Source organism: Grampus griseus (genome assembly GCF_964374135.1).
Source record: "Grampus griseus genome assembly, chromosome: 16".
Classification (NCBI taxonomy): Eukaryota; Metazoa; Chordata; class Mammalia; order Artiodactyla; family Delphinidae; genus Grampus; species Grampus griseus.
This window is the reverse complement of record NC_139010.1, coordinates 6,125,541-6,137,660: the sequence shown is the minus strand read 5'-3', so window position 1 is coordinate 6,137,660 and position 12,120 is coordinate 6,125,541. Positions and strand designations below refer to the sequence as shown.

General features: G+C 50.0%; 1 protein-coding gene across 2 annotated transcripts in view; it reads left to right on the top strand.

Moving 5' to 3' along the window:
* Nucleotides 1-12,120, top strand: part of SIPA1L2 (signal induced proliferation associated 1 like 2) — a 219,335-nt gene that overhangs the window by 181,020 nt on the left and 26,195 nt on the right. For both annotated transcript variants that reach the window (XM_082672925.1, XM_082672924.1), the window contains exons 12-16: nucleotides 582-682; nucleotides 1,047-1,150; nucleotides 2,784-3,169; nucleotides 7,705-7,929; nucleotides 10,064-10,217. In XM_082672925.1, the coding sequence (XP_082529051.1) occupies nucleotides 582-682; nucleotides 1,047-1,150; nucleotides 2,784-3,169; nucleotides 7,705-7,929; nucleotides 10,064-10,217 (970 nt within the window). The remainder of the gene's footprint in view (nucleotides 1-581; nucleotides 683-1,046; nucleotides 1,151-2,783; nucleotides 3,170-7,704; nucleotides 7,930-10,063; nucleotides 10,218-12,120) is intronic.

The window sequence follows — 12,120 nt, the reverse complement described above, 5'->3', positions numbered from 1 at the left end:
TTTCTGTCAATGGAAAAACCACTTCTGGCTTTTTCTGCAAACCGGGGTCTGTAACTGGGATTCTGTAAGTAAGTGTCCCTTTGTAACGTGAATAAGTTTTCTGCAGTTTCTTTTGGAAGAGTGAATTGTCCTATTTGGGGGTTTTCATAAAATAAAGTCCACCTGGATGTAGTCTAGCGCCAATCAACCTGATTTTCTTTTTCCTTAAAAACTTTGATATAAGAAAGTATCAGTGCACAAGAGAAACAGCGACAGCAAAAGCAGTGAGCCCCTCCTCAGCCCATCAGGGACGAGCCGTCTGACCCCAGACAGTCCCTCCATCCCCTGGCGTCGGCCACCGCCTTTATTGGTAAACAGTGTCATCCAGGTGCCTCTATGGACCCAGTGGTGAAACGAGAGCCCCCAGTTCCAGATGCTCTAAGTCTCTCAGGCAGGGCTGGGCTGGCAGACTGCATTTCCATCTGCCAGAGACAGCCTCTGTTTAGGGGTCCCTGGGATTGCCCCTCGGGGAGCCAGCACACACACGGGACAGTGGTGGGATGATGGGGGGCAAGGCGGGCTCAGCTCTGTGTTCTTTCCAGGTGCCAGTCTCCCCTGCTGCTTGAGCACCAGGGCTCCGGCCCTTTGGAATGTGAAGGGGCCAGGGAGCGGGAGGACGCCATGGAAGGAAGCAGACACCCCGGTAACAAGGACCCCTGCCCCGAGGCGCCCCTCCCTCCTGCCCCCTCCCTCCCCCATCACTCGTTCTTTCAGCCGTGCACGTCTGAAAGACGTGGTCAGCTGCATCCCGCCCTGTGCGAGTTGGCCGCTGGACCTCGCGACGTCGTCTGGGACGTGGTCACGGCGGGTGGTGCCTGGGGAACAGACCGTGAGCGTTGTGGGCAGTTCTGCCTGCTCCAGGGTGTCTCCATCGGCAGGACCGGGAGAAGGTCCTAGAACCACAGTCCTCTTCGCGGTCACTGAACCATGCGTTCGGCTCCTGCATTTGTTCGCTCCTTCGTTAACACGAGAAATGAAATGTTAAGTCTTCTATCTCTTTGTGACAGAAACCAAGTGGCACGGCCCGCCTCCCAAAGTCCTGAGCTCCTATAAAGAAAGAGGCCTGCAGAACGATGGAGGCTGCAAGGATTCCCCCAATAAGCTTTCTCACGTGAGTCCTTTCCTCGTGCACTGGCGTTCCTTCGGCCCTTGTGATCATCTCAGCACACGCGGTTTAGTACCGTTGTTGCCAGGCATTCTCAGGGGTGTCTTCTACCTCACAAGGCTCTTGGGTGGAGGGGAAAAAAAAAAAACTAAATGAAAAGCTAAGGGTTTTTTTGGGTTTTTTTTTCCTCCTTGATTTATAAAGGACCACAAAGAAAGGTCATACCGTAAATTATTGGCAGAGCCAAGATTGTAGACTCAGCCTTTGATCCTTGGTATTTTTAACCTGTTAACTCTGACCCACTTGTGGGCACAGCACAGAAGCGGAACCTGTGGAGCGGGGTGTGTGGTGGGCGCCACTCTGCCCGAGGCTCAGTGGACAGCCGCAGATGGTGCGCAGTAATACCAGCCCCAGCCAACTGACAGGCAGCCGGTGTTCCCACAGTGCCCGCGTGGTTTGGTTTACTTTCCGCAAAAATGAAAAAGCGGGCCATGTCGGTGACTGTAGCTCAGTGAAATAAAACTTCCAGTTAAACGTGAAAACAGGAACTGTAGTTGTTGCCAAATGAGGCCAACCTTACAAAGCAGCTGATTTTTCAGAACCTGTGGGCGTTTGATCAGGCCTTGAGCTGAGTTGTTCCTTTCCGTCTCCTCCGTGCGTCACCGGCCAGCTGTAGAGCTAGCCGAGTGTTACCTGCGAACACGTGGCCTCCGTCTCTCAGCTGTATCCCCACCTCGTCTCGAGCCTCGTGGAGCCGCTCAGTGCCGCCTGCACAGAAGATCCATGTGTGATAACAAAGGGCAAGAGGAGTTGCTTAAGGATGTGATAGGAAGGGAGGAAAGGCCAAACCACTCGAAAATAGATCGGGGCTCGGCTGGGTCTCACGACTGACGATTTGGGCCTCGTTAGTTTTCCCAGCCTGAGGAGAGGGGCCATGTCTGTACCAGGACATCCTCAGATGGGGACATTTACCCTGTTCTCTTGGGATCGCAGAGCACTCCCGAGAGCACCCCATCTCGTCCACCCCCCGGGGCTGCCCCGACTTGGGCCCTGGGGCCTGTGGCCCGCACTTACACCGTGCTTCTGCACGTGAGCTGGTTGGGTCCATGCTGTGATCGCTGGGCTTAGAGTAATAAGCAGAGGGAGGGATCGAGCGGCTGTCCAAAGCCCCATCGCTGTGATTCAGACCTGGGTCTTCGGCCCCAAACGCAGGGCTGGCCCTGTCATTCGTCGTAGGAGCATCTTCTGGAGGAAAGGCTGCTGTCCTCCTTTTATTGATTCCCCACGTGCTTTCTCAGCTTCTGTAACCTTCGTTGATTACTTTCTGGTTAGCGACACCCTGGCAATACTTTGGCGTTTCATGCACAAGTGATTGAACAAAGACTTGAAAAGATACCCATTTAGATTAAGATGAATGATGGGAGGAATTATGCCTCAGGGCGACTTTTGCATGAAACCAGGATATTTTTTAAAAGGAAGTTCTTTCCTTGCCTCTCACTGACAAGTGAGCAGAAGGGGTTCGGGTGAAATCATCTGGTTTGTAGCTTCCTGAGTCTGGTGGGGGCGGGGAATGACCTCTTCACGAAGAAGCAAAGTGTGGGATTTGTTGGACGCCTTTCCGTTTCTCTTTCTTCTCAAGATTGGGGAGAAAAGCTGCCCCAGCCATTCCAGCAGCAACACACTCTCCAGCGACACCTCTGGCAACAGCGATGACAAGCACTTTGGGTCCGGGGACCTGATGGACCCCGAGTTGCCGGGGCTTACGTACATCAAGGGCGCCTCCACGGACAGTGGCATCGACACGGCCCCGTGCATGCCCGCCACGGTCCTCGGCCCCGTGCACCTGGCGGGCAGCAGGTCCCTGGTCCACGGGCAGGCGGAGCAGTGGGCTGACTCGGACATCCCGGGGCCCGACGACGAGCAGGCCAAGATGTACGCGGTCCACGGCTATGCGCCCAGCATCTCCGCCGGCCATGCTGCCGACGGCAGCCTGGGCGACCTCAGCGAGATCTCATCCCACTCCAGGTAAGTCCCCGCGCCGCCACCGGCGCCCGCTCCGGGCACCCTGGGCGCCGTCGCCTGCGCTGGGGTGGGAGAGGGGCCCGAAGTAGGACCAGCAGGCGCCTGAGGTCATTGCCACCTGTGTGCCACGCGGCCTGACTTCAGAGGAGATGCTTGCTTCCAGAGTCTCCTTTGAAATGTGCACACGAATACGTTTGTGATTCTATCTTCCTTTCTCTTGAAAGTTGAGAGAAAACTAAACAGAGATGCTCATGGCCCTTATCAGACCACTCATCTCTCTCTCCCAGTTCAACCTGTGGTCCCTGATTTTCGGGAGACGGCAAGCTGGACAGCGCTCAGGGGATGGTGGGCAGTGACGGGGGGCGGGGGGTGGCCTCTCGTCGGCCCTCCGAAGGCCCGTGCCCCGCTCTCCCCTGGTCCGCGGGCCCCCTCTCACCAGCGTGTGCACCAATGGAAGTATGTTCACAGTGACAGTCCAATTAAAAAAAAAAGACTAGCTAAATGTAAAGGAATTGTATTCTAACTACGAATGTGCAGTATGTAGCTATGAGTAGTTTTAAACTCCTGTTTGACATACGTCTGTACAGAGACTTTAAAACTCATAATTGGTGATTCCTCCCTTCAAAGACCAGGCAGAGAAACGCTTTCATTCAGGTTTGGCCGCGCGTAGAATTTACTGCACACCGACGACCGCTCTCGTTTTCCTTGCTGTCTCCCTGCTTCAGCTCTGAGTGACTGTCTGACTTTTCCTCAGAACTCTTCTAGCTGCCGGAGGGCAGTCAGATGAACACGGATGGGATTATCCTTCCAGGTCCCTAAGGCCGTGGCAGAGGTACTTCTCCAGCGATGGTGCTTGAGGCTGGCCGTGGGGTTCCCAGCGCCAGCCTCTGTTCTCCTCGTCCGCCTTCACCCAGGCCGAGCCCGCTGCCCTCTGACCTTCTGCCCGTCCTCACGCGGCCACTGCCGAGCCGGGGGGGACGAACCGCCGGGCAGAAGGGAGAGTAGCTGTGACCACAGAGCAGACACATGCATCGCTCTGGCTTTCGTCTCAGTCGAGGCCGAGACCTCATCAGCGGTGCTGTTATTTTCATGACTGATGTCATGTGATGTCTGATCTTGTTTGAAAAAACGTTTTAAACTTCTAAGTCCTGGAAAATTACCGTAGATTAATTTTTCTTACACAAACCTAAAATACGAGGGTGCCTGCACACACGTGCTCACTGCCGCCTTTCTGCTTTCCTTCTCCTGTCGCTAACGTCGTCGTCTGTGTCTTACATTTACATCATTTGTGTCATTCGAGAGCATTTATGTGACAAGTTAAAGAAAACTGCACACGAATTAGCTCACACAGCGAAGGTAGTATTTTGGTTTATGGAACCCCACGGGCCAGAACTGTGAAGGTTCTGCTTTGACACAGCAGCTCACATGATGTCACCTGAGACCAGGTCCCCCCGGTCCGTGGGCTCGGCAGGACGGCCCTGAAATCTCAGCGGTGAGAATGGCTGTGTCACCTGCTGTGTCACCTGCAGGCCTCCCGTGCTACTGCTCCCCGTCACAGGAAAGAAGTGCGGATCTTTTCAAGTTTCTGCAGACATGCCCCCCTGCCCTACCACCAGTGTCTCTTCACGTGTTCTTGGCTTTAATCACTGTGCTCTGGGGGACTGGGGGTCAGTCTGCCAAACCACGCAGCTGGAGACTGGGGAAGAGAGCCACTTCCTCGGAAGAAAATCAGAGGGTTGTGTCCCTGGGAGAAGGGGGAGGAGACGCAGACAGGGCGCCCTGAGCACCCACCATAGGCTCTGTCTTCTTCCCCTGGGCAGACGGAGTGCAGGATATGGAACCTATTTCAAAGTAGAGACACCTATTACTTTTGACCAGTTCTCTTTAATAATTTGACTTTAAATAGGTTTAGTACTAACTAAAATAATATTTAAGTGTTATCAGTGGCTTTGGTTACCTGAATTATTCCTGTCTTACTTTCAGAGACAGTTTTGAATTGGCCAGGCTGTAAAAGCCATCTTGGGATTTTATAATCTTCTGGTGTCTTGTTCAGAGTGTAGAAGATTTTGTAAAATGACTGATTTCCTGATACGTCCTTAGAGAGATGTAATTGGCATCACAAACAGAATTTTGTATTACCGTTGAGGAGAATTTCAGTGGAAACCGCTTTCAGAGCACCTTCTTTTATGAATACAGTCAGGATATTTATAGGGATTTGAAGTCAATTTTCTGGAACACCTTAAGCATTCATTAATGTAATGGGGCAGACTCGTAGAAAGCACAGGAAACTGCTAGATTGCGTTTCTGGTCGACGTTCCTTCTTTCCACCCCTTTACGCTGGACATGTGCACAGCGGTTGCAGAAGGGCCATGTGCTGAGTGAGGGGCTCCTTTCCCATCCAGGTGCCTTTTTCTTGCCCTTCTTAGTTGACAGTGACTTTAAAGCCACATTTCAACTCCAGTTGCAGGCTTTTGCTCATGTGGAATTCATCATTAAAGTAACTCTTTTGAACACTTCCTCCTGTCTGTCCCCTCACCCATATGGGAGAACTAGAGAAAATAAGATTTCAAATATTTTTAAGTTTTTTTTTAATTTTAAAATATTCAAGTATTTTTAAGTGTTATCTATTAATAGTTTTACATGTAAAATAAGACTTAAAATGTCAGCGTGTTGAGGTAAAAGGCTCATTAGTGCACAAGGGACCCACCTACCACAGTGGTGCCGAGACTCTGCAGATCCCGAAATGCCAGGACCCAGACCGGGACGCACACTCCCTGTGCTGATGAGTACCGTCGGCCTCTGAGTGTGTGGTCAGCTCGGAGCTGAGGCCCGCTGCCCAGGGGCTCAGTTGTGACTGGGCGCAGTCCAGGGAACAGGAGAGCAGGAGAGCCCCTTGGGGGCTGGCATCAGCGCCGAGCACCCTGGCTAGTCACCCCTCCAGCCCACGCACTCCTGTATCCCACCATGTCTTAGCTGCTTCTCAGCGCTCAACCCTGGTTGACATGATTTGTACTCAGTGTGGATCTCACCCCAGGCTGCTGCCTCCTCTCATCTAGAGAGCCTGGGCCTGTCTCCTTCACTCCGTAGCCACAGCACTTGGTACATACAGGTCCTTGAACTTGACAAGCATTGGAATGTTTGTTGAGTGAAGGAGGGAAGTCTAAGAAGGCTGTTGATAAATGCTTGTTGATTGAGTTAGTAACCCAGTGCCTTGGGTCGCCTAAGGAGACAGGAGGCACCAGGGTCGGCTTTTCGCAGCTCCCAGACCATCTATGACACATTCTTAATACTCTGATTCTGGTTTTCCACCACCAGCATCACTGCCACCCCCACCAGCTCCACCACACACACGCACGTTCCCAACAGCCATCCAGGAGTAGAGCAAGCGTCCATTATGTTTGTGGTGCGATTCCGGGATTGCACTGAGAACTGGGAACGGGGACTTACGACCCCTGAAGACAAGCTGCACTGGTGCGAGGCGAGACGGGGCTGGAGGGAGGGGTGTGCAGGAATCACCACCCATTAAGACGGCGCCCCTGCCGCTCCATGCTTTTAATTCAGCAAACCCGTTTTGGTTGGTTGTTTGTTTTCTTTTTCCCCTACGAGGGCAGGGCACTTAGATAAGAGCTCAGAATACAAAGCAGTATTCATAGGAGGCTAACCAAGCTTTTGCAAAGTGAAACAAGTCAACTGCCAAAAAAACAAAGCAGAAAAACCCATGTTCTGGCTTCTCCTGTAAATGGCTCATGTGATTATCTGGTGTTTGCACTTATTCATGTCATCATACTCTACTCTTTGTAAAGGATTGAGAGTTGGCAGTGAAACTCTAAAATAAGAACGTGAGTCTAGAAGGAAAGGATTCATGAAAACCTTATTGCCAACATTCTAGAATGTTCATCTGCTTCAGAGGAAACCTTTAGAGCCACGTTACTGCTGCTAGACACGGGGTCTCGCCACGTTGCTCGTGAAATGGATTCCATGCATTTGTTCTTAGAGTTTAACTTTAAAATATTTTACTATTGGGGTCAAAGACATTTTTAATCAAGCCTGAATGAGGAAAATGGAAAAGCACACCGGGCTTATGACCATTGCCCCAGGTGCTGGTAACACTGGACTCTCATCATAAGAGGCTCCCATTTTTGCCAGTCTGGTGAGCGTGCCCTGATATCCTGCAGTGGTTTGCACTGGTTTCCTTGGGGATGGCGGAGGTTGAGCCCTTCCTCTTATGTTTATTCACCATTTGAGTTTCTTTTCTTCTGAGGCATCACTGTGGTGCCCATTTTTCTATTAGATTTCCCCTGACTGGGCTTTGAACATCCTTCTGGCCACAGGCATACAGCTTTGCACATGAACACCCTTGGCCTGTGGGAAGCAGGGCATTCCAAAGGCACGTGGCAGAGAGGCGGCCACATCTGCCCCCCGCTGCCCGATTTTGCTCAAGAGAAGGACAGGAGTCGTGCGTGGTGGCTCTGAGTTTGGCAACGTGCCCGCACCGCTGAGATCTGATTGTATCGCGGCTTCTGTCTTTTTCTCCCCAGTGGTTCACGCCATTCAGGAAGCCCCTCAGCTCACGGTTCCAAAATTAGTGGGTCTCTGGATACGTCCAAAGTGTACATCGTGTCTCACAGCAGCAGTCAACAGGCCCCGGGGTCCGTGTCCAAGGCCTACCACCGGCAAGGGGCCATGAACAAATATGTCATCGGCTGGAAGAAATCGGAAGACAGCCCGCCACCCGAGGAACCCGAAGTGGCTGAGTGTCAGGGGTAAGGTGTCCGGGGGGCTCTTCTCTAGGCAAACCTTGGGCATCTGGGGCATGGACCAAGCTAATGTATTTTTCCCCCCAGTAGAAACAGATTTTCTAAAAAAGAGTAATCGAGAAACATCTTGGTAAAGCTCTTTAAATGTTGGCATTTATATTTCTCTTTAAAAGTCTTCCCTTTCTTTGATGTTCTCATATAAAATTAAAACAAATTTCTTTTTTTTTATATAAATTTCTTTATTTTATTTATTTTTGGCTGCATTGGGTCTTTGCTGCACGCGGGCTTTCTCCAGATGTGGCAAGCAGGGGCTACTCTTTGTTGCAGTGCGCGGGCTTCTCATTGCAGTGGCTTCTCTTGTCATGGAGCACGGGCTCTAGGCACACGGGCTTTAGTAGTTGTGGCTCGTGGGCTCAGTAGTTGTGGCTCGTGGGCTCTAGAGCGCAGGCTCCGTAGTTGTGGCACACGGGCTTAGTTGCTCCGCGGCATATGGGATCTTTTCTGACCAGGGCTCGAACCCGTGTCCCCTGCGTTGGCAGGCAGATTCTTAACCACTGCACCACCAGCGAAGTCCCTAAAACAAATTTCTGTTCCTTGCTTTTATATTCACGTACCATGTCCTCCTCACCTCTGTACGTCCTCGTGACACACGTAGTAGACCCTCGGAGCATACTTATTGACGTATCATTTGTCAATTTTAATAAAGTCACTAAGTTAGCAGGAAAAAAGGCTAGCAATTTTTACTTAAACACATAGGGAACTGGAATAGTGCATTTTATTAGTGATTTTCAGTGTTACCTTATTATCCCAGCAGTTACTGATGAGACCTGGGTTTGTTTTTTTCTTCCCTACGTCTTTCCCAAAGCAGATAGGGCCTGGAGCTCTTGAGCACGTCTACCCCCGAATCTCAGGGCCCACAGCTGGGCACGTGTGACGGCCTCGTCACAAACCCTCCATGGTGTGTCTTCCCACGGGGGTTCCGTGCAGAGCCCCCATCCCCCGGGTCTTGGGTTCTTTTTTAGCTCCCAAGCCAACCACATCTTCAGTCACATTTAAAAGTTTTGAAAGCTTCTTCCCCAGTCACTGCTTTCATGTCGTCAGCGCTGCTGCTGCTTACAGAGCCGAAAAGTTCGGGAAACCTGACCTACCTCAGGAACAAAGCAAGAGACGTAGCGAGTTCCGATAAATCGTTCTTAATTTTGAGCATGTTCATGTGAGTTTCATATCCTGATAATTCCCCAGTGAGCCGTCACCCTGCAACACAGTAGCCTGGCTTTGGAGATGGGGTCATCTCGGTGATGCAGGACAGTCACACACAGGTCATCCTCAGCAAGCTGCCGCCCTGGGCCGTGGTTCCTGGAGCATCACGTTTCAGGTTGTGCGGCCCGTCCGCCTCGGCTGACAGTACAGCCCCTGGTTCCTCACCCACCGTGTCTTCAGGAACGTTCCGTGGCTCAGATTACATTTGCAGACCAAACCTTTTAAAAACGACTCCCCAGTTTTCTCTCTGGAAAAGAGCTGAAAACAGTAATTCGGCTAGGCAGTCTTCTGTTGTCCATAAATACATTTCTATATACTGATAATCAAGGGGGATAGCTGCTTCATTTATTCAAACGGCTTTGCGAAATGGCTGATAATAAAAATGCTTGGCATGCACCCGGATGGATTACTGTTCAACATCAGGTTCCCCGGGGTCTGGCTCTCCGTGTTGCAGGGTGGACGGTGCGTGGGGTTGCCCAGCCACAAGGGAAGGGCTTTCTCAAATTCCGGACAGGCACCAGGCTTCCTTCGAAGAACACGAGATAATCTCCGATGAATTATTGAAACTGTGTTTTCTGACACAGGTTAGGAAAGGGAAGACACAGCCTTATTTGAAAATTTGGCTCTATGTTTTTCTCATTCAGGGCTTTGGGGATCTGATTTGTTCTGCATTATTCAGAAACCTAAGTTTGCACTCATTTCACAAACGTAGGATGGCACGGGGATCTGGGAGAAATGCAGCAGAAGTGAGTCAGCGAGTTTCTGTGTGTATGAACATGGTGGGTGAAGCTGGTGACCGGATTTTAATTCATAAGGCTACCGGCGTTTTACAGATAGGCTGATGACTCACCTTCATTTTCCTTCTGCCTTGTTTCACCAGGCTGTATGGTGAGATGGGTCTGCTGTCCGCCTCAGCTCAGCAGCAGGCAGTGGTGGGAGATGATGTCTCAGAAACTCAGCACGTGCTCTCCAAAGAAGACTTTCTGAAATTGATGCTTCCCGACAGCCCCTCAGTGGAGGAGGGGAGGAGAAAGGTTAGTGACTTTTGTGTAGCTTTGAAGTGACCGGAAACACTAAGGAAAAGCGTAAAGAGACGCCGGGGCTTCCAGAGTTCTCCCACATGTGGCCTCTCTCGTGATCCTACCTACAGCTCTGTGCCCGGTTGGCCATTTTCACTGTTATTCCCCCAGGAAGCAGAGTGAGCCTGGGAGAGGTCAGGAAGGGCAGCTTTCTAGACGGACAGAGGAAGCTAGAGGCAGGCGGGCCTGGCCTCAGTTCTCGGCTGCAGTGACCATCGGCCGTGTGATTTTGTTCATGTGACTTAATCTCTTGGCCCAGCGTCGTCCTCTGAAAAAAGGAAGCAATGATAAATGTATACAGAGTTACAGCCAAGATAAGAACCAACTTCACAGAGGACCCGGATATAACAGGTCATCAGAAATAGTAGCTGTTAAAATTCACACCGCCTGGCTTTTGCTCCGGAACTTGTACCAAGGATAGAGTTCTCCAAGCCATCCTGCTTGGGTGTAATCCTGTTCCAGAAATGGGCTGGACTTAGGTACTGTACCGCCTGGCATCGTAAATCAGATGGCACCTGCCCCGTGCTTGTAAACCGTGCCCACCCACAAGGAAAGGCCACGCGTCAGTCTCACAAACCAACCTCACGTTCGAGGGCACAGCTTCATGACCAGGGCGCAGACCCTCGCTACCGTTAGATGACTTTACTGTCCTTATTAGTTTTAGTTTTATTATGTGTTATTACAGTCTCTTAAACCACTTTGTTAAGTAATGGAAAGTGAAAAAGGACTCCCAGGTAATCCAGCCCAATCTCCTCTTCTGGCAAGTAACTGAGGCCCCAACTGATGAAGTGTGACGTTCGCATAAATACTTGGGGGCAGAGTCAGCCGAGGAATGCAGGCCTTTCTCCCTTCTAATTCAGCGCTCTCTTGTCCAAATGAAAAGAAAAAAGTCAGGCATGGCCATCTTGACTGTGATCAAGATAAACGGCAAGGCTTTGTGCTACCGTCTTCTCTATAATAAAACGATGCTGCAATTAACCTAATTGTGTTCTTAGAATAACACTCTCATGAGATACTACCTCAAAGCCGCTTTAATCTAATGGGCCTGTAATCATGTTCTGAAGAGCCTGCTGGTTGTGTGTGAAGAGGGAATCTCGGAAGAGCTCAACAGAATGAGTCCTTTTTTTTTTCTTTAACTCGTATCAAATCATGTATATGGTACTGTATAAGCTTGGGTGTGGGCTATTGTACCGAAAGTGCAAATAGCTTTTCTTTTAATAGGAACAACCTTCTCCTTGACATGTGTTTTTTTTTTTTCTTCTAAGACAAATCGCCTTCTTTTCGTAGTGCAAACGTAACTTTGCAGTTCGCACACACTCTGGTTCCCATTCATCAGCTGGACAGACTTGACAGGATGAAAGGGACACATACAATAGAAACACTTTACATTCACAAACGTAAATAACCGTTTCTGTATTTGCTTGATGCAAACGTTCTGGCTTTTACTATTATTGATGTAAAAGGAACGTGGTTCAGGATATAGAAGAAGTTGGAAATTCAGATTTGATTTAATTTTTCTTGAGTTTTGGACTACTTGCTTCTTTAGTATGAACTTTCCCTACGCTATCTGTGATTTAACACAATAATTTTAATGGTTTCTTTAAACCTGGTTACGATTGATTACTATAACTCAATTCTCAACAACTGTACTAGACTTCTGTGAGTGAAACTTTAAAGTGTGTAGACAGTAAGACTTTCCTGGACCAATACTGTCTTTCTTGAACCTGTGTGTGGCTTAGAAAGCTGCAGTGCTCAAAAATTAATATTATTATTGTGACCTAGAGTAGGTTGAACCTCGCATGTAGTTGATTGGTACAGAAATCACCTAATATTAACATGTAGTCATTTCCGATGAATA